The sequence below is a fragment of the Boleophthalmus pectinirostris genome, unplaced genomic scaffold (genome assembly GCF_026225935.1).
Source record: "Boleophthalmus pectinirostris isolate CB_2022bp ecotype Guang Dong unplaced genomic scaffold, ASM2622593v1 HiC_scaffold_19, whole genome shotgun sequence".
Lineage (NCBI taxonomy): Eukaryota > Metazoa > Chordata > Actinopteri > Gobiiformes > Gobiidae > Boleophthalmus > Boleophthalmus pectinirostris.
The window spans coordinates 8,767,430-8,789,170 of NW_026571140.1; the positions used below are offsets into that span (position 1 = coordinate 8,767,430).

Below are 21,741 nucleotides of genomic sequence, written 5' to 3' on the forward strand. Positions count from 1 at the left end.
TACCACCACTGCTCGATACTTGTCAAATAGAAATGATTACATTTTGAAAACTTGCTTACATTTAATCAGACGTTAGTCTTTAATTTAAATTATTTAAATTATTTAAAATTATTCATAATTCAGTTGCTCTCTCATTGAGAAACACGCCTGACCAAACAATGGCTTTTAAGCAAACAAACCCGCGCACATTAATCTGCCCTGTATGAATACAGAAACATGTACTGTAAATATGTCACTAGTGTATGGATGTGGTGACTGAGGCTGAGTGGGACTGGTTTTACTTGATTTAATGGATGAGTGATTGCATTAATATACATTGTATTTTACTGGCACGGACGCCGTTTGTGACTTCAGCCTGTCCAGGGACTGAAGGTGGAAATGAGCAATTTTGCTCTAACCTGACACACACATATGACTTCTTTGTGTAGGCCAATGTTTTTATGTGCATTGTCCCTGATAAATAAACAAAATTAAACACCATATTATTAGCAAAAAAAGTTCATTTAGTGATTAGTTCCACTTTAAGAAAAAGAGTTTAGTTTTGAGGAGAAAAAAGATTTCTTAGCATCTGCATTTCTTTTTACTGTGCTGAATGCACTCATGTACTGTAAATAATATTAATTACATAAAAATTGTTTTTAAAAAGCTGATTTTGTTTATGTGAAGTGAATGCAATATCCATCTGTGACCACTACACAAACATCTCCAGAATGATTCCTGTAAATCTGCTCTTAAATGAAGTAGTCTTTTTGGCACGAGAACTATAATGAGACTAAATTAGTTGTTGAAATGAACCCTTCTGATGAGCTCCACAGCATGGGGCTCCACATCAGAGCTCTGGAGTTGCAGAGAGGGGGAGAGGGGAGGGAGGGAGAGATGGAGAGAGGGAGACGGCGTTTCAGCTGTGGAGGAGAAGATTGCATGTGATGACCCAAATTAAAGATGTGAAACAGGAGGAAAGACTGCAGTCATTCTGAAGATGAGACCAGGACACTCTTTTACAGTTCATTTAATGCCGCACTCTAAAGCAGCGCCCTCTGCAATTCAAGAGCAATAAAAGTTACATATTTCTTGAAAGCAGACTTTTAAACTTATAAGTATTTCACACCTCTCCTGCTCTTGTGAATATAGCATATTTAATATAAAAATGTGCAATGTGAAATCACTTCAGTCTAAGGTGAATAGTTTGTGAGACAACAGGTTGTCGTCTTTTAAGCAACTGTCACTGTGTCGCTGGACAATACACTGTACCAGTAATGAATGTGAGTGTGAGTTGATGGTGTTTGAAGATGCCATTGGTGCAGAATAACATCTCTGTCAGCAGGGCAAATGTGGCTACAGTAATAACTTTTAGTAACCGACACTAAGAGAATGCAGTAAATCATACATAGTGCAAATGATATGGAAAGTAAGACAATGGATTATAACTAAATTATTTTAACATATTGCTGGCTTCAGCATAATCACCTAAGTCATGTTTTGTCCAAATTGGATTTTCTGCCTCATTTTCGTCAATTAAAAGATTTTTACAACAATAAAACAAATATTGTTTATTGACATTTTCTCAGAAACATTGAAAAATTACTGAGGCAGTTATGAATAAATGAGTATTACATTGTGTGTCTAAATCAGATCCATAAGGTCTTGGACAATGGGCACCTCCTCACAGTTCATGATCCTGAGCAGGAGAGTTCCGAGCTGGACACGGTCATCCTGAAGGCCCTGGTCAAAGGTAGGCAGCTCCATGATCCCACCGTACACCCTCCTTATGCCCCACTTACTACAGCAGCTGTGTCACTCACCTCTGTGTCCCTGTGGCAGCCTGTAAGAGCCAAAGTCAGGAGGCTCAGGACTTTCTGGATGAGCTGAAGCTGGCTGTGGCCTGGAACAGAGTGGACATCGCCAAGAGTGACATCTTTAACGGAGATGTAGAGTGGAAGGTCAGTCTCCACCTGTTAGCAACCTTGAATCACATGTTATTTATTAAAGAGTTTGTATTACACTTCTATGGGCAATTAACTGTTAACACAAACACAAAGTTTTGTTTTTGATTCTCCCCACTCCCCATGTTAAGTCACAGCACAATCAGCATGCATCCCACTAATGAAACTACTGCACATCGTATCAAGTTTGTGAAGTTGTAGTGTATTTTTTTATCCTTCAGGAGAGATCACTAGATTACTCAAACATGTATTGATAATAAACTGCTTTGGGCATATTGTGGGAACAGCTTTATAATTTCCAGTTCAGTTATAACATCCAGCTCAGACAAAAAAAAAAACAACTCAACATGACATAAATCATGTATGTGCAGGCGTGTGACCTGGAGGAGGTGATGATGGACGCTCTGATCAATGACAAGCCTGACTTCGTGCGCCTCTTCGTGGACAACGGGGTGAACCTGGGCGAGTTCCTGACCTATGGACGTCTGCAGGAGCTGTACTGGTCCATCCCCGAGAAGAGCCTGCTCCACAACCTCCTGCTGAAGAAGTATGAGGAGAAACAGCTCCTCCTGGGGACCGCCCGCACCAAAGGACCCCCCGTACACCACCCGCCCGACCAGACCAAGCCTCGTTTCACCCTACTGGAGGTGGCCAAGGTGCTCAAGGATTTCCTCCACGACTCCTGCAAAGGGTTCTACCAGAAGGTCCCTGCTGTAAGTGGCACTCCACACTACAAGACTCATTTAGGCAGCAATCATTCACTGGCTAATCATGATGAAATTGTTGGATTTTGATTTGAGAATTGCAATTATATGTACAAGTATTGAATTGTTATCTGGAATATAAACAGTGGCATTATTAAATTAAAATGTCAATAAATAAATAAAAATACAGAGGTCTCAGTTACCAATCCAGATGCTAAACTGTAAAAACATAATGTAAAATAAGGTGCTGTTTGTGGGCGTATTGCTATTATAAGTGCTCATATTATCTTCTGCAGCAAAACTGCTCTGTAAATGAGAGTAAGAGTGAGTGAAAAAGTGTGTGTGCTTCTGCTCTCCACTAGGTTATTGAAATGTTGAAGTATTACATTGCAACTTAACTTTTATCAGTACTTCAAAAGATTTTGGCATATCATTTGGATAGAGCACTGTTAAAAACTTTTAACAGCGGGTTAAAAAGCACTGGGGAATCAGGGAGAAATGGTTTTCACTTTGGACTTTCAGAGCAGGATGATGATGGATCAGGGTAAACCACACAAAAACCTGCCTATGGCACATGAACAGTGCAGGGACAGGGGCGCATATCACACCTCACCCAGGATCCCTGTAGAGATGTGTGGAGCCTGCAGGCTTTGCTTTATGACAAACACATGAAAGCCCCGTGAAAGAGCTATTATGCTGCTTTGAAAACAACATGTTATTAGTTTATCAGTCTCATTGACCTGTTTAAAACTCTTAAAATCACGATCAGATCTACTATCGGTGCACACAAAGCAGCATCTATCCTGCGTAAAAAGTTTGCACCTGTCTCTCCAGTGTAGGCTTCTCTGTTATCATGCAGTTTTTGCTCTTGGAGCTAAACAGCTTCACTTGCATTTCCTCCACCTCAGAGTTTGTGCATATTGGCAAAAACGGCCTGTTTTGCATATTCATAGGAGCAAAACTGTTCTGCGTCTTTATTGGCGTCTGTCGCCATAAATGCAAAAGTCTACTGTGTCAGTTTTTGGCTCTACTTTAGCATGATTATCTGTTTAGCATGTCAGGAAACACTTGATGAATGATGCCCTGTCCATGCAAGTTGTGATTACATTGAAACTGTGATCTTTTCTTGCACAAACAAGCACTGGTGCTACAACCTGGTACAATGCATCTCTCCTGTTAAGATTAATGTAAAATTGTGCACTGTCCCTGTCTCATTAAAATAAATAAATAAATAAATAATACATATTTCCCACACATTTGCCAAAATTCCCGTGGTTTTAAAGGAATACCCACAAAACTACATGGATTTACTGTTTCGTTCTTTGTTGCCAACAGAGGGTGGCAGGCATCTAATCCAAGCATCAAAGCCTTTATAATCCAATATGGAAGCATTAACATATGCACATGTAAATAACACTGCATTTTTTATATTATTTCTCAGTCTGATAAAGCATAGCAGCTTGATGTTCGTGGTGAATGCTCTGTGTTGTGTCCAGGAGAAGCCAGCGAAGGGCAGGCTGTTCCACACACAGAAGAACCTGGCCCTGGAGCTGGAGGGGACCTCGGAGCACCCCTGGAGGGACCTGTTCCTCTGGGCCGTGCTGCAGAACCGACAGGAGATGGCCAACTACTTCTGGACCATGGTCAGTACTGTCTGCACATGTACAAGTTTTACACTCACACAAGATACACTTTTATTGCATCTTTTTTTTTTCCCCCATCCATTTTCTTCCACTTTATCCATGCATTATTACTGTGAGCGATTTATTTATTTTTTTGGACATTCATGGCATAGCGTTGCAAGGAGAATTGCCTTCTATTGCCCTCTACTGCCCCGTGCTGGCTATTCCAACCGAATTCCAAACATCACCAGAGAAGCAATTACTAAAAACATGTATTTCACTTTCAGATATTGTTTCAAAGGTTATTAAACACAGCAGGCTGTTCTAAAGGTTACCCAGATTAATTTAGTCCGACAAAGCAAGTCATAATACCCGCTCTTTAATGTTAGAAATAAACCCACTCTCTTTACGCCCGTGTCAGTATTCTCCGCTAACAGTCCTTTGTTTTCCTCGTGTCTTCTTGTCGTGTCTCATTTCGTGCTCGCCTTTCTTGAACCTTAGAAGCAATTAGTGTTATCTTCTTCGCCGCCTCCCCGATGCGCATATCTCGCACGTCTTATTCCCAACATTATCTGAAATTATGGAAATCTCATACAGCCCGAGCCGCAGATGTCGCTGGCTCCCTCGCGCTACGTGCCTCCCTAATTTGATTGTTTGAAGGGGCTCTCTTGACGGAACGGCGGAGTTAGAATAATTGTGACAGAGGCGTCTTCGCGCTCGGAGATGGCGGTTTGTGTGGGTAGATTTAATGTATACAGATGAGAGGACAGCAGCGAGGATATGTGGGGTTTAATGAGCTGGGAGCTGTTGGCTGGACTGGACACGGCGGCTACACCAGATATAGTGGAGCTATTATTGATAGCAGTGCAGTTTTATTACTTATGTCAGAGGCTGCTGTCGGACTCCTCTCGATTTAAAGACGACACATGCTTTTGAAAGTGTAAGGGCTGTCAGAAATATCGAAAATCAAATACTAATCCATAATAAAACTGTATCGAAACTACAGTATATACTCATTTGAGCAGGTATCGATACTAAAAATGTCACACTCACAGGACAGAAAGGACTGAAGGACTGAATAGTTCTAGAATGATCTTGAGGTGTATGCATAATCCTGATGTTTAGTGTGTCAAAATACTTTGTTCCACCTTGCGATGTCACCTAGTGGTAGTTTTAAGCTGACAGCTACAATTCCAAGGCTGAAATCATCCAAATGATTTTAGTGAAGGTGTATGGAGTTTAAAAACACAGTGGAGCCCATATTGCCACATAACATCACAAGTTTGACAGAAGAACTCTGCCTAAATATGCAGGGTTTGTGTGTTAAACATGTACGAATGAAACAAAACACAACTCCAGGTCTGTTTGTGATGAGGAAACTACATTATAAAGCCTTTAATCACAGTGTAATTGAAGAATGGGTCAAATGTATGTATATAAACCTTACTTATTATACAGCCAGGTTCTGATGATAGATAAGACATTCTTTTCAATAATTAATAAAATGTAAAAAAACAAAAAAAAAAACAAGGTAAGTACCGTATTTTTTGGATTATAAAGTACACCGGATTATAAATCGCAATATCAATAATGTGGAATTCTCTCATCTATTTTCACACATAAGGCGCACCGGATTTTAAGATGCATTAATCAAATTAATAGGACTGATCCCTTAGCCCAGGCATCCACGATCCATTGGCAGATCTTGGCCTAATTCGCCCGGTGTTGCCTCACTGTTTTGGTGAATGTGTATTATGGATGTGAATGTGGGTGGATAATTTAAGTTTTTTTTTTTTTTTTATTTCCTACGAAGAGAGCTCAAATAGACACTGAATAAGAATGTGTTTAATGCAGCTTTACGCACATTTGTTTACATTTTACAGAAACAAAACTTAAAATGACATGGCTGATTTGCATAAACGATAAGCGCTGAAAAAAACAGCTCGCTCCTTGTGCCCTGATACGGTTCAGCTTCTGTCGTATTAAAGGACACGACTCAGTGGAATATGTGTGTTCTTTCTGTGACAGAGGGATGTGCTGCTGCTGCTGCTGCTGATGAGTGTGTTCTGTACTTCTATTGCGTTGGAGATGGTTCATACGAAAGTTTTCAGACTATACTCCACGAGGCTCCTGACTACTGTTGCCATAATGCTCCCACAGTCCATCAAAGTCGTACTAAAACATTCTGATAGATTTTTGAGCGCTGTGTACCACATAAAATTGGTCCAAGATCAGTTAGCACAACCAGAATTAATACATAAGGCGCACTGGATTATAAGGTGTACTGTCATTTTTTGATGTCATCCGGTGGTGATACAGAAGGGCTCCTCCTTGTTTTGGAGTCTATGCACCTTCACCAGAATTAGTTAATAATTTCAGTGCAGGCTTCAGAAACAACAGCTTTCTTACAAACATTGTAAAAAGTGTATTGAAATTGTGAATAAAACTACATTATTAAAAGGGGATTAAGTTAATAAATGCCATAGAGGGGTTGTGAAATGTAGACTGTGCCTTTATAATTAAAAGAATTGGTTGAAATGTGACTGAGTCCGCAGTATGAGTGTCTCCTGGTTCACCTCATTTGTGTTGGTGTGTACTTGTGCAGTGACTAAACAGCTTCCCTTGTGTGTCCCCAGGGCCCAGAGGCTGTGGCTGCGGCTTTGGCGGGCTGTAAGATCCTCAAAGAGATGGCACGACTGGAGTCAGAGGCAGAGTCAGCCAGGAGGATGAAGGAGAACAAGTATGAGCAGTTTGCCCTGGGTCAGTATGATGGATACATAGAGTCTGTGGTCGCCTATACACACTGCACTGACGTCATGTTATGATGCTCCTGACTATAGCTGTTCCCCACAGACTCTCACACACACATGCATTAAACAACACTTATGATGCATTATTTAATGTTATGGGTCTTTAAACAAGTACCTTTGCTTTGGTATTTCATGTTTTAGAACTTAAACACCATGCTCCAAGTACAGGGATGGGCTCTCTATACTTACAGTCGAGCTTCACCATCTATTTGCAATAGAGGGAACTGCCAATGAAAAAACAGACAATTGTAATAAATGTGATTTGACAGCAGAAATGTTTCACCTCGCTCAGTGCCCCCTGTGCAGCTGCCAGAATAATGTGGGAGAGGTTCAGTTGTGGTGTGACCCTCACATGAGGACCAGAGCTCTGCTGTTGTGGTCAGCACCTTTGAAGCTGCACAGAGAAGTGATAACTATTCATTTATTAAGGAAAAAGACTGCGGCCCCTCTGGTGTCCGGCAAAATTGAACTCCCAGCAGAAAGAATCCGGGGCACCGTGGCACCTCTGCCGAGACCAGCACAGTGTGCAGTCAGAGATTCTCTGGCTGCTTTGAATTATACAGAATACCTGTGGCCACTGGAGCGAAGCTGCTGAAAATCTCCAGACTTTAACCTGTGATGGACAGGAATTGGGGAAACAAGATTCATGAAAGCATGAATGAAGTTGAACAGAACTCTAGGTATGTTTTAGATGAGGGAACAATGATGGAACATAGTGCATCGAAAAATGCTAGTTTTATTCCACAAATAATGGACAGGTCAAAGTCCAATTACTTTGGATGAGACTTCAATGAATGAAGAGTTTATGCACTAAAACAGTGTATAAACTGGCCAAAAAAAAAAAAAAAAAAAAGCTCTTGTATTTACAAATAATTAATCATATCCACAAATAATATCTGAAAGTAAGGTGCAAGAATACAGGTAATGCATTTATTTTAAACAAAATACAGCAGCTGCTAATGAAAATAAATATAATTCTACACAGAAATGTCACACTTCACCAGGAAAGTGAGTGCACCAGTGTTTTCTCACAGTCTTCACATGGTCAGACCTCCACCAGGTTCAATGGACACATTTTAGAGACAAACTCTCCTCCTCTGCCTCCCTGTGAGAGCTGTCTTTTCATACTTGTGTGTTTGTACTCTGTCCTTGAAAAGTCTCCTCTCACCATGCGCTCTTGCTGCTGTGTGTACACGGGTATTTATTACATTGTGGGGACTAAAATCTGTATCACGTCATTAGGACTGGATTGATGTAAATACTTCATTATTAGATCACCAACGTGATTTAAAAATCTTATAACATTGTTCCCTCATCAAAAACATGTCTGATGTATCACCAGCGCGCCCACGCTACAATTTTCCACACAAAAGCAGGATTCCAAAAAACTACTACTACTACTAATAATACTAATACTAATACTACTACTACTACTACTAATACTAATACTAATACTACTAATACTAATACTACTACTACTCATAATAATAATAAAAATAATAATAATAGATCAGTTTTATGCTGTTTTTTGGACATTCAAAGATGTTTTATAGTTCCTTATTCATTTACATCACACTGGGCGGTGGTAAGTTATTAATGTAGCCACAGCTGCCCTGGTGCAATGTGCAGTAGGTTCATTAGCAAAATGCATGCCGATTGTAATAGCACTCTGAAGGGGGAGTGAGCAAGGGGAGCGTGCACTCCAAAAATAAAAGTGAACATAGATTTGGGTGAATACAGCATTTTCAAAACCATAAATGTTAACATTGTGATTTAAATGTGTGATGTGTTAGCACTTAATACCCCCCTTTAAAGTTCAGATATGGGTTAGAATAGGTTATGGTTCAGATTCACATTAGGGTGAGGCAGGTCATGGCTATGTGTACAATTCAGATGTCAGTGTAATGACCCCAGTAGAAATGTAAGACCAACATGTGTCTGAGGGCAGGTATTTATCACATTTGAGTGATGGTGGTGGTCAGAGTTGTCAGTGGTGCAGATTGGCAGCCTCATCAGTCTGACCCAGGGCAGCTAAGACTACAATAGAAGCTTATCACCACTGAGTGTGGAGTGAATGAATAATGCTCTGTAAAGCGTCTTTGAGTGTCCAGAAAAGCACTATAAAACTGATGCATCAATATTATTATTATAAGATATTGAGTGCATATACATGCACATCAGTATCCCTGTTACTAGCCATATCCCGGTTATGTCAGTATTCAGGATATGATGATGCTGAGAAACCGGGACACTCATATCCCCGTGTACATGATCAAATGGAGTATCCCGGTTTCTTGACATAATCTTACAAATGTGCAAATGCAAAAAATAACTTAAATCAATTTAATAAACCAGGAAAAATACAAACCATGAGCTCCTTTAGCATAGGAAACTTACTAGGTTTAACCAGCGGTAAGGAGCTGTGAGATATCCCACAATCCACTGCACAGATCAAACCCAACAGATTCTTCATAAAAATCTTCCGCATAAATAAACTCAACTTTACAACATATAAACCATAACCACTATAGAGCCACATCAGCCTGTTTGATCAGATAATTCAGCTTTTGTTTGGCACATTTGTTTACATTTTATAGAAACGAAACTTAAGACCGCTTGGCTAATTAACATAAACACTTAGCGGTGATAAAATCAGCTCTCTCCTTGTGCCGCTGATGCGATCAGCTTCTTTCGGACTAAATGACACGACTCAGTGGATTATGTGTGTTCTTTTTGTGACAGAAGAGGTGCTAATGATGGTGAGTCTGTTCTGTGTGTATATCATATAGGAGATAGTTCATGTTTTAGCTTTTCAGCAATTATACGTGTGCAGGTCAAACGAGTGCAGGTTGTACGTGTGCAGGTTTAGCGCAGCTTTTTATTCTACGGTCATTTCACTCACATATGGTATTTTTGTTGGTTTATTTATGTCGCTACTTTTGCGGTGAAAAGACTGGAAAGTGTTTGTCTATTGGACGCATGTGCACTCAACTTTATGTTGCAATAACCGGGATACTGTGTATACATGCCACAGTATCCCAGTTACTATTGGAATATACCAGCTACAGTATCCCAGTTTCTAATAACCGGGATACTGCCATAACCAGGATACTCAAACCGGGTTACTGCCTATACATGCACCATGAAGAAACTGGGATACTCAAAAAACCCGATCATAACCGGGATACTGATGTGCATGTATACGCACTCATTGATAAAAATGGGTTAAGATTAAGGTTATAGGTCAAGATGAGGCAAGTAGTGACAATGAGTAAAGGGGCTGGTCCTGATTTTTTTTTTGTTAAAAAAACATGAAGAGCAAAAGTTACAGACCACATCTTCCTTTCAACTATTCATCGTGATGACTTTTTAAGTGCTTTTCACAACTTTCAGAGACCAGAGCGGAATTTTCATGTCATGGTCAAACTAATAACAATTAGCAAGCTAACAACACACTTCCTAGTTCTCACACAGAAACACTATAGATGCAGACAGGACACAGCAGACTTATTTTGACTGCCTCAAGAGCTGCTTATATTACATATCTCTACTGGGACAAGACACAATTCGGAAATGCATGAGAAAAATGAGGCAGTCTCCAGGAAATGAAGTAAATGTAATATCGTCAAGAAGCATGGAAACCTAAAGTGTGTGTGCGGGTGTGTGTGTGTGCAGATGTGTTCGGAGAGTGCTACTCCAACAGTGAGGACCGCGCCTACGCTCTCCTCATCAGACGGACCCAGTGCTGGAGCAAATCCACCGTGCTCAACCTGGCAACCGAGGCTGATGCCAAGTCCTTCTTCGCCCATGACGGAGTGCAGGTAACAGGGATGTAACCATATGTAAATCACATGATACCATACAATTACGATATTCATTTCACAAAACAATATTACTGCGATGTAGTGGAGATGCTACAGAATTGAAGCATCTATTTTTGATTTTTTCTATATTAGTGTCATAGTCCAAAGAATTAAGTTTTTCATAAGCAGTAGTTATTTCTTTAGATTTTCTGCAGTGAAATGGAACAAAATATCAGTAATATTGCAAAAGTAATAATATACACACCAACACACTTTGTCCGCTGTGGTGTTGTATGCATTGTCAGGTCCTGTCTAATATCTGTATGCCTGTTGTAAGTTGCAAAAAAAAAGAAAAAGAAATGTAACAATAATAAACGTACAAGGTAAAAAGTCTCTAGAATATTATAGGGAACGTTAAAATACACAGAACTGCTCTTTCAGTGCTGCCAACATAAAGACTGCAATTTTAGTCATTTCGAATATGACAGTTTAAATATTGGAAAGGGTTGGCCAAATAGAAACCAGCCAGCCTGAACTAGAATAAGTATTGTACTGTTAAATGTTGGTGTCATTATATCCCTATAGGTAAAACATGACTATACCCAAAAGCATATTTCTTCAAACTTTACTTGTGTTTTTAGAGGCCCATATTGTGCTATTTTCTGATCTATGTTATAATGTTGTTTCGTCATCACAAACATACCTGGAGTTGTGTTTCATTCACACATGTTTAGCACAGACATCCTGCATATTTAGGAGTTTGTAAATACTCTTTTCCACCCCGTGATGTCATGAGGTAATACATGTGTAAGTGCATGTAAGTGTGTTTTAAAACTCCAAACACCTATCTAATTTCTAAACCAGACATGCCAAACTGAAGCCCGGGGACCAAATTTGGCCTGTAATATAATTATATTTGGCCCTCGAGATCATATCAAATATGTATTAGAGCTGACCCTGTTGAATGTTTAGTTTAAAAAGGTTTAAAAAATGGTTAATTCATTTGTTATTACATATTTAAAAGTATGGTTTGATAAATAAATATATTCAGATTGAACTCATTACAAGACTAAATAAGTTAATGTTTAAAAGGCTATAATAGCTGTATTTGTTATTTAAAACCAGAATTATTATTATTATATTATTATCAGGATGGTTTTCCTTCAGTTGTAGCACCAGATATTTTCACCCATAGATGGCGCTGCTTCTCTGTATTCCAAAGAAGGATGTTCTTTGAAAACCTCAGCTGATGAAGACTGCGCTATCAGTTATAAACAATTATAAACATGAAAACCAGTCAGATAGAACATCATGAGTTGTAACAGAAATATGTATGATTTGACACTGGTGACACTTTTTCAGTAAAGCCATTTAAACTGAAGTTATCACTCGGACATTTTTTTTCATTATAGTTGTAGCCAAATCCAATATAGGTCCGCCAGCTACAGATATTATTAAATATGTGTTATTATTTTAGATTATGCTTCTTCTGAATTAAATTTTTAAGCAAAACTATTATTATAAATTTATTTTCATAAGAAAAGGTTTAACATTACATATCTCAAAAGAAAAGGAAACATGCAGATGTTGTTGACATTTTTCAATAAATATTTAATTTGGCCCACGATTTAGTCCCAGTTTTTAATTTTGGCCCTCTGTGAATTTCAGTTTGACACACCTGCTCCAAACTAAAGATAAAAGGAACCTGTCAACTACCGCTTCATGACATCAAGGTGGAACTGAGCATTTTGAGCTTTGGAGATTTAGGCTGCGTTTATATGATGACGGTCTTAACGGAAGACGCAAAAGTGACGTCACGTCTTCACTTTTTATTTTGCGTTTAGACGAGAAGGAAATCTGTGTGCATACGGTGACGCAGAAGTGGTTGGAATTCGATTGTGTATGCATGCCAGGCGGCTCAGTGGTGACGCTAGGTGGTGATGTATGTGATGTAAATGCGTACGTGATGTGAGCAGATCTGACCAGAGTTTTGCATCTTGCGCAGTGTAGACAGAAATGCTACAGCGGAGCGCATTCAACTTTTCCACTCTGGAGGGTAGTTTCAGATTTTTGCACTTTTAAGCCCCAAAAATGCGGTCACTGCCTTAACGAAAAGCACTTGCGAAAAAAAAAATTTCATTTTTACCCACAAGTGTTCTCATGTAAACAGACCCTGAGACAGACTAATTATGGAGGATTACTCAAACATGTGTGAATGAAACAAAACTTAACTCTGGGTATGTTTTTGAGGAGGTTACAAAAATTCCAATTTGGCTTAAAGCTTAACAAGAGTCAATTTAGTATTAAGGACATAACAGGTTCTAACTTGCTTCTGCATGCTACACTGACGATGATTTACTCCTATATTTATTCAGTTATGTGGGCTAAATTTGGGTTGTCACAATACTAACTTTTCAAACCTGATTTCAATACTAAGGAATATACTCCATCCCCAAAACGATACCAGCAGTAAGGACAAAATAAACACTTTTTTGTTAGACAAAATAACTTCATTTTAGGACCCATCTCATGCAAAATAACTCTTTTCACATTGTATCTTCTGCACATATACAAGCACAATTTAGGTTTTGGAACATCCATTATACAATAGTTATGAAATCTTACTGATTTCTTGGAGACAGTCACAGACCAGGAACTATGAAAGGCCAACTATTGCTCATCCCCCCGCCCGTCCTGAGAAAGCACAGGCTCCGCCCTCCAAACGTGACGTAGGCTCTGAGTGAGCCGCCCTTCCTCCGCCCATCCCAGGGAGGGAGGGGGAGACAGACGTGCACCCTGATAGTGGTAGGAATCAACTTTTGTTCATCATGGTGATCGGCCGTAGGTGTTGGACCTAGAATCGGACGAGGACTTTTAGGGCCACGAACCGCAAGCACCGCGTTGGCATCAGCGGAACATTACTGATTGGTAAAGTATTAATAAACACTAGTAGATAAAGGTATTGTCGCGTCTCCCGGTAATGAACAGACAAATAGTTAACAAGTGTCTTTATTGCGAGAACTGAATTGGTTACTGTCGGCCGTAACCACGCCAATACAATCCGGTTAACAGATCAATAGGTCCCGCTCAAACTGGGACCACACTACTCACAGAACCAAACAAGAAGAAAAAAAGAGAGCGACCCCTCCCCTCACAACCCCTCTTAAGCGTAACGTAATGTAAGCCCCCCCCCCAACTTTCATCCAATCATGTAGGCCATGAGCTTAACATAACACATCACATAACAGTTACAGAGAAAAGGAACAAGGTTTTAACAATTAACTATTGCATGTTGCTACACTATTATATCGTGTACACTGCAATGTAGAACAATTAGCTTCTGCTGTCACTTTTGTTTAGGTGTTCATGTGGGAATTGTCTGGCGATGCGGGATGGAGGTGGGGCGGAGGCGGGGGAGCGAGGAAGGGGGGCGGGTGCGAAGCGCTTTCTGCTACGTCAAACGCGTCATAGGTGTAGCTGCCGCGTCATCGTTGTAGCAGCTTTAGTTCGTTGTTACGTGGGAGGGTGGCAGAAATACACTGCAATTTGTTTAAAAAAACACAGAGTCAATCTAAAAACTGCTTCGGCGACATATACAAGGCCCACACATCACTCTTAGAAAGCTCTGAATAGTTGATTTTGCATGAGATGAGTACTTTCTTTTCTTTTTCTTATGGCTGTGTCTATGTCCAGGTAGGTTCCATAGTGGTCCATGGGTGTATACTAGTCTATGTGCTCTTATACTTGTTCTGATACAGCTCAAAATCATTCTAAAACTATTCAGGAAAGGTTAATTTCTGTCGTGTGAATGTGATTTTTTTAGTACCAATACTTGCTATAATAAGTATTTAGTTTTGATCCTAGTTTTGTTCCCTACCGTTATAGGTTGAATAAATTAATTTCAATGTTTGTGGATTTCCCCTCAGGAGTTTAGATGAAAACACCTTGAAATCCATTTTAGTATGTGCAAGCAACACATCATGATGACGCTTCTTCAAACATTCACACTGTACTGTAAGGGATTACATTTACAACCATCCAACATCCTGCAGCTATAATTAACTTTCACTCTAACAAACATACATACTTTTTAATTAAAATGTTTTTCTATGCATAATTATAATCCTGTTTATCTGATAACACTAAGATAATAAAAATAATTACATACATAACTAACTGCATTAAAAAAAAATACAAAAAAATAATAATAATAAAAACTCCTAGCAGTTGGATTAAATTATGCTATTTATAATTTTCCATCCTTTCTTCTGTTGGGCATTACCTGCAAATTCAATTCTACCTCAGTTCATCTCTATGTTTATAAAGCCTACAGTGCCCTCTGGTGGTAAGACTCAACCAGCTAACATCACATTTTAAGATAAATATAAAAGAGTAAACTATAATTTACTGAACACATTTTACATACACAGTTATTGTCAGTAGTGGTTGTAATATGCCTTAAATGAACTTTATTTAACATTTAAAGGGCCCATATTATCAATTATCTTGTTTCCTCATCACAAACAGACCTGGAGAATCCATGTATCATTTGTTCAATCGTTTTTCAATATAAAACCAAAAATAAGAAAGTGAAAAAAACAACAACAATTTTCTTCATCTTTTGTCTCCAAAACCAAAATGAAAAAAATGGATAACGATTCGTTTTTTCAGTTTTCGATTTTGTGTTTAAATGAGCCATGGAAAAAACGGGTAATATTCGTTTCGCTTTTCCATGACTTAGACCGCGCTGCCGGACTTTTGCAACACATACGGACTGAACCAGGACTAAAACAGGACTAAACCAGCTCTAAACTGTTTTCAGTCCTGGTCTGGTCCCAGTCTCAGTCCCGGTTTCGGTCCTGGTCTGGTCTCGATCTGGTCCTGGCCTGGTCTCGGTCTCGGTCCTGGTCTCAGTTCTGGTCTCAGTCCTGGTCTCAGTCCTGGCCTGGTTCCGGTCTGGTCCCAGACCTGGTTCAGTCCTGGTTCAGTCTGTATGTGGCGCAAAAGTTTGGCATTGTAGTTTAAATCAGCATAAAATCGAAAAACTGAAAAAAAAAAAATAAAATAAAAAAAATTGTTATCTGTTTTTTCTTTTTGGTTTTGGAGACAAGATAAAGAATTTTTGGTTGTTGTTGTTGTTGTTTGTTTCATTCACACAAACCCTGCGTATTTAGGCTCTGTTATTCTCTCAGACTGAAAACACTGTGTTCCACCTTGTGATGTCGCGGTAATACAAGAAGTGCTCCAATGTCTTTTTAAACTCCAGGCACATTCAATAGAATCATTTAGATAATTTCAACCGTGAAATTTCCAGTCCCTATGAAACAAAAGGTAAAAGGTCTTAGCTTGAAAACTACCACTTCATGACATCACAAGGTGTAACAGAGCATTTTGAGCTTTGGAGATGTAGACAAACTAATAATAAAGAATTACTCATACGCATGAATGAAACAAAACACAACTGGGTGTGCTTTTGAGGCGATAACAACATAACATGACTTAAAGCTCACAAGAGTCAGTTTTGTAAAATATAGGACCTTTAATATCTTGTCTTTAATACAAGGCCCTGCTGACGAAGATCTGGTGGGGCGCCATGACAACGGACACAGCCATTTCCAAACTGGTGGTGTCCTTCTTCTGCCCCCCGCTCATCTGGACCAACCTCATCAAGTTCAGGTAAGTGTTTGCTACGTTTAGATTTAGAAAAGACCTATTCTCAACATTAAAGGGGCACTATGTAACTTTTTGATGGTTGGTTGGTCCTTCACATTCTTGTTTCTATGGAAATGTCTTTGGTCTGCTTGGAATGTTCCAAGGTATGACATTAAACAGCTCTACCTTACATTTAATCAATTACATGTGGTTTTAGTAGCTCAGGGCTACCTACCCCCTGGTCTAGACTATGTAACTTTTTTTGGTGAAGGGTCTGTCACACTCATGTCCATGGAGATTTTATAGATTTGTCTGGAAATGTTCCACAGTATGGCATTTAAATTGGTCTTGTATTTATTCATTTCAGGTGTTTTCATCTTAATAAACATTTGTTCTTACAGTGAAAAAAAAAAAGAAAATGCATCCTCAAATATGTATGTGTGTGTGTGCGCGCGTGTGTGTTTTAGTGATGAAGAGCCAGAGGAGAGCAATAAGGGTCAGTTTGTGGAGCTGGACAGTCTGGACACAGAGAAAGCCCTGCTCCTGACTGATGACGATGACCCACTGTGAGTACAGACCACACACATGTTTACTGACATGTGACGTCACAAAGACTGTCCCAGTACCCACACTACACACTACACACATCGATCAAGTGTACGGTGCATTCATGGGTCAATATGGCAGTATTTTCTGATCTATGTTATAATGTTGTTTCCTCATCAAATACAAACATGGAGTTCTTCTCTCAAAAAAAAAAACAAAAAAAAACAAAGAACAAACTCCTACACCTTGTGATTTCATGTAGTAATACAGGAAGTACTACATTGTTTTGAAACTCTATACACCTTCACTAGAATCATTTGGATAATTTCAGCTCTGGAATTCTCAACCTGTACTGAACTAAAGGTAAAAGGTAACAGTTAACATGAAAACTACCACTACATGACATCACAAGGTGGAACAGAGCATTTTGAGTTTTGGAGATATAGACACACTAATAATAAAGGGTTACTCAAACACATGTGAATGAAACAAAAAGTCAGTTTTGTGTAATATAGGTAATATAAATGTGTGAGTGTAGAAGGGGAAAAGACAGACACAGACAGAACAGCTGTCAGCTGTGCTGTTAAACTGCAGTTACATTCATCAGTAAGTCAGAGCTGAGCACAAATTGAATCATTTGCTGATTGGCCATCAACACATGAGAACAATGCTTCACATTTTACTGTGTTACCTGAACAATGTTAGGGAGGCACTGATCCAGCTTTTTCAGTCCCGATATTAATACTTATTCCAGATCCTCCTTGTAAATCTATAATTGAAGTACACATGTGTGAGTGCTGGGACAGTGCTAGTACCTAGTATGGATGGTACTGGAAAAGCAACAATTTAAATGGAGTAGAATACAAGCTAGAACCTGCCTCATGTGTGTGTGTGTGTGTGTGTCAGAGACTCGTCCCCCGGGGGCCCAGCAGACCAGTCCTGTGCCTTTGTGTGGTGGCGCTTCCTGCTGCGGCGCTGGAGGAGGTTCTGGAGCGCTCCGGTCACTGTGTTTTTGGGAAATGTCATCATGTACTTCGCCTTCCTCATCCTCTTCACATACGTGCTGCTGCTGGACTTTAGGCCCCCTCCGCCCTATGGCCCCGGGGCCCAGGAGATCATGCTCTACATCTGGGTGTCCACGCTGGTGCTGGAGGAGATACGACAGGTGAACATGCGAGGCTCTGTTCAACACTGAATTTACAAAGTTTTCACCTGATAACATGTTTTCAGGAAATAAACAGATCTAAATAGTTAATTATCATAGTGCAATCACTCCAAGCTCATGAATGTTTAACACAGTTCCTCTGTTTATGTTGGACTATTATGGCAACAAGGCTGTCTTCTACCTGTATTGCATCAGTTTCAAAATGAAACCTGTGCAGTTTAATCAACCGATCAACGAACAGGCAGCTTTACCTCAAACATGTATTGGATTTCCAGGCTGTGCAAAACTGAAATATGAGTATGAGTGTCAGTTTTAAATGGGGAAAGCATGTTATTTTGTTTTTTGTTTTTTTTTCCCAGAGCTTCTTCACAGATGAGGAGATGAACATCCTGAAGAAGTTTAAACTGTACTGGGAGGACAACTGGAACAAGTGTGACATGGTGGCCATCTCCCTGTTTGTGGTGGGGGTCTCCTGCAGGTACTGAGAACTACATAGAGTATATAAAATAAATGTATTACAAAAATATTTAAAACAAAAATATTTTAAAACCGTTTCTATTTCTAATACTAATATAATTAATTTGTAACTTTATTACCTGGTCCCCGAAGGGTTGACAGGTTTTGTATTCACCCTGTGTGTAATTCCGCCATTTATGGACCGATTGTTGCCAAATTTGGTGGTTCAAGCCACACGTCATTATAAAGGATAGGCAATTTCAGCAATTTTTGAATCATCTGCGGCCTAAAATATTCACCCAACCATCACACAAGTTGGTACACACATAACCGCGGTACACTGTATGTTACAGGTTGAAACCGGTCAATGTCACTAGAAGGTCAAGGTAACCAAGGTCAAATATGCGTTTTTGGTCATAACTCCGCGAAGGATGGAGCTCGAGCAACGGGAGTGGTCTCAAAATCTCAGAAAAAATATTATCTATTTATAATTCTATGCATTTGTATAGTAAAATATTAATAGTTTTCGAGATAATGACTAATTATAACAGTTCCTTTCTCTTTCAGTGTATGCCGTTAAAATTCTAATTGGATCGAAAATATTGTACATTTCTTCTTTTTCTGGTGATACACAATGCACTGATCTACAGTCAAAGAACTAACATGTACAGAAAAATGACATTTTGGTTACACACTAGTAAACACAGACATTCCCATGTGTGACCAATATCACACAAATGTTCATGGGCCTGTACAGATACACACTTTGCATTGTTGATACAACGATGATGTAATATGGGCTGGGCTCCTCATAAGCTGCTTCTGTGGTGATGAACTGACCCCACCGATGCCTCATGGGAGACCAGGTTGCTTTCTCTGTTTGCGCTTGTTTTTTAGCTTGTTGATGTATATAATTTTAGACTCTAACTTTATCTGTTATAACTCTAATAATATGGATGTGTGGACAGGTATTTCTCACATGGGGACTTAAATCTGTGTGCACATTTTCCTCATGGGGACACTATTTCTTATGGAGCCAAAATCAGGTCCTCCAACAGCAGTATTTTAAAGTTCTAAAGATAGGTCAGGTTAAAATATGTTAATGTTAGGGTGTAGGGGTGAGCCAAGTAGTGCTCATGGTTAATGTTAGGACCAGTTTCCAGGAAATGAATATCAAGTCAATATAATAATGTAAAAATAATAATATTGTCCCATTAGACAAACCCACGTGTGTTTGTGTGGACAGAATGGTGAAGGGCACGTACGAGGCGGGGAGGACGGTCCTGGCCATAGACTTCATGGTGTTCACTCTGCGTCTCATCCACATCTTTGCCATCCACAAACAACTGGGGCCCAAGATCATCATCGTGGAGAGAATGGTCAGCTTTACCATTACCATTTTCGATTTTAAACATACTTTCATATTGTGTCATCTTTCAAACATAAGGAGTTTTGTTACATTTATAGATATTTGTGATCGTTTGTGTTATGTGACTTTTCTGGTGGGTCTGGTCAAATACTTTATTCCATGGAGATATTATTCCTTTGTCTGAAATTTTCCACAGTATGGTATTAAATCATTCTATCTTCATGGAGACCAAACCAAGCCAAGCCAAGTTAGATCTGTGAAGTCCTGATTCAGACGCTCTGGATCATTCTTCGTTCAGATCTACTAGTAGTTAGGCCCGTGTGTTCTTCTTTAGGTTTATTTCTAGTTCTGGTTAGTCTCACGTTTAGTCTGTTTTTTTTTTTCAAAGTACATGCAACGATCCTGACCTTTGTAACTTTTGCGTCCCTCTCACAGATGAAGGACGTGTTCTTCTTCCTCTTCTTCCTGTGCGTGTGGCTTTTAGCGTACGGTGTAGCGACCCAGGCCCTGCTCCACCCCAACGACCCGCGCATCGACTGGGTGTTCCGCCGCGCCCTGTACCGGCCCTACTTGCACATCTTCGGACAGATCCCCCTAGAGGAGATAGATGGTAATGCAGTATTTTCTACTACCACACAAAGGGTTATTAGTATTCTTGCATGACTGGAGCACCACTGGCTTTATGATAGAATGTTTGTCCAGTAATCCAGAAGTTCCCAGGTCAATCCCAACTCTAGACAACAGTGACACTGTGTTCTGGGCAAGGGCGTAGGTTTGGTCTCAGCTTTGGTGGGCACATTATCAGCCCCCACCCCATATGTTTTATGAATTCTTTAAAAAAAAGTACAGTTTGTGTCCATTGCTCTTCTAAAATGAGTCTTTAGTGGATAACAGTGATGTAGAAGTTTGTAGCAGATTTCCCTTTGCTTCTTGGTGATGAGATATTTGAGAGGTCATGTCCGTACATTTTTCCATGGAATATTGTCAATAGAGTCGGGCTGCTGACAGAGCACGAGTAGTGTTCCGTTTTAGAGGTGCACTGTGGAGATAGTCGCTCTTTATGTGCGGCAACTCATTATAAGGCAAGTTTAATTGAAGATGAAGTCAAGTAAGTTCTTTTGAAAAGTTTGTCAAAGTTTGGTGCAGCGTCTTCACTCACGCCTGCTCAAGCCAACATCTTCAGTTGCTGGCCCTGTCCTGCAGCGTCAACAGTTTACTCTCCTGGCACCACTAATGTCATCACTCTGACGTCATATCACTGAATACATCTCGGAACGTCTAATAAACAAAATGTGAACTAAAATGTGTTAAATTAATACTATTGAGTTTGGAAAAATATCAGAATAAATATTTTTTTTTTTTTTTTTTATTGAAATAAAATGGCAAATATAGGTAGGGACTATTTTGTCTTCCTCAAATGTTGGTTGTGACATGTCCCCACCATCTCTAGTGTGCACACCTATGCTTTTGCTTCCATGGCAAAACACTTGTGTCTTATGGGTGTGTACAGGAGATGTGCAAGACAATAGGTAAAAATAAGTCCATGACTACAATCTGCATTATGAACTTGTATTGTCTGAACTGAAAATCTAATTTTAATAACATAAATTGACACTATGCACACAGCCTGATATTTTTTTAGATTGTATGAAATGTATGGCTCCTTTTGGG

General features: G+C 39.5%; 1 protein-coding gene across 1 annotated transcript in view; it reads left to right on the top strand.

The window, feature by feature from the left end:
- trpm5 (transient receptor potential cation channel, subfamily M, member 5) overlaps window positions 1–21,741 on the top strand; it is a 77,337-nt gene that overhangs the window by 48,856 nt on the left and 6,740 nt on the right. Inside the window, exons 9-20 of the mRNA XM_055154529.1 lie at window positions 1,633–1,732; window positions 1,822–1,940; window positions 2,315–2,656; window positions 4,144–4,290; window positions 6,906–7,029; window positions 10,755–10,900; window positions 16,446–16,558; window positions 17,002–17,100; window positions 17,987–18,245; window positions 18,605–18,723; window positions 19,948–20,080; window positions 20,506–20,680. Of these exons, the coding sequence (XP_055010504.1) occupies window positions 1,633–1,732; window positions 1,822–1,940; window positions 2,315–2,656; window positions 4,144–4,290; window positions 6,906–7,029; window positions 10,755–10,900; window positions 16,446–16,558; window positions 17,002–17,100; window positions 17,987–18,245; window positions 18,605–18,723; window positions 19,948–20,080; window positions 20,506–20,680 (1,876 nt within the window). The remainder of the gene's footprint in view (window positions 1–1,632; window positions 1,733–1,821; window positions 1,941–2,314; window positions 2,657–4,143; window positions 4,291–6,905; window positions 7,030–10,754; window positions 10,901–16,445; window positions 16,559–17,001; window positions 17,101–17,986; window positions 18,246–18,604; window positions 18,724–19,947; window positions 20,081–20,505; window positions 20,681–21,741) is intronic.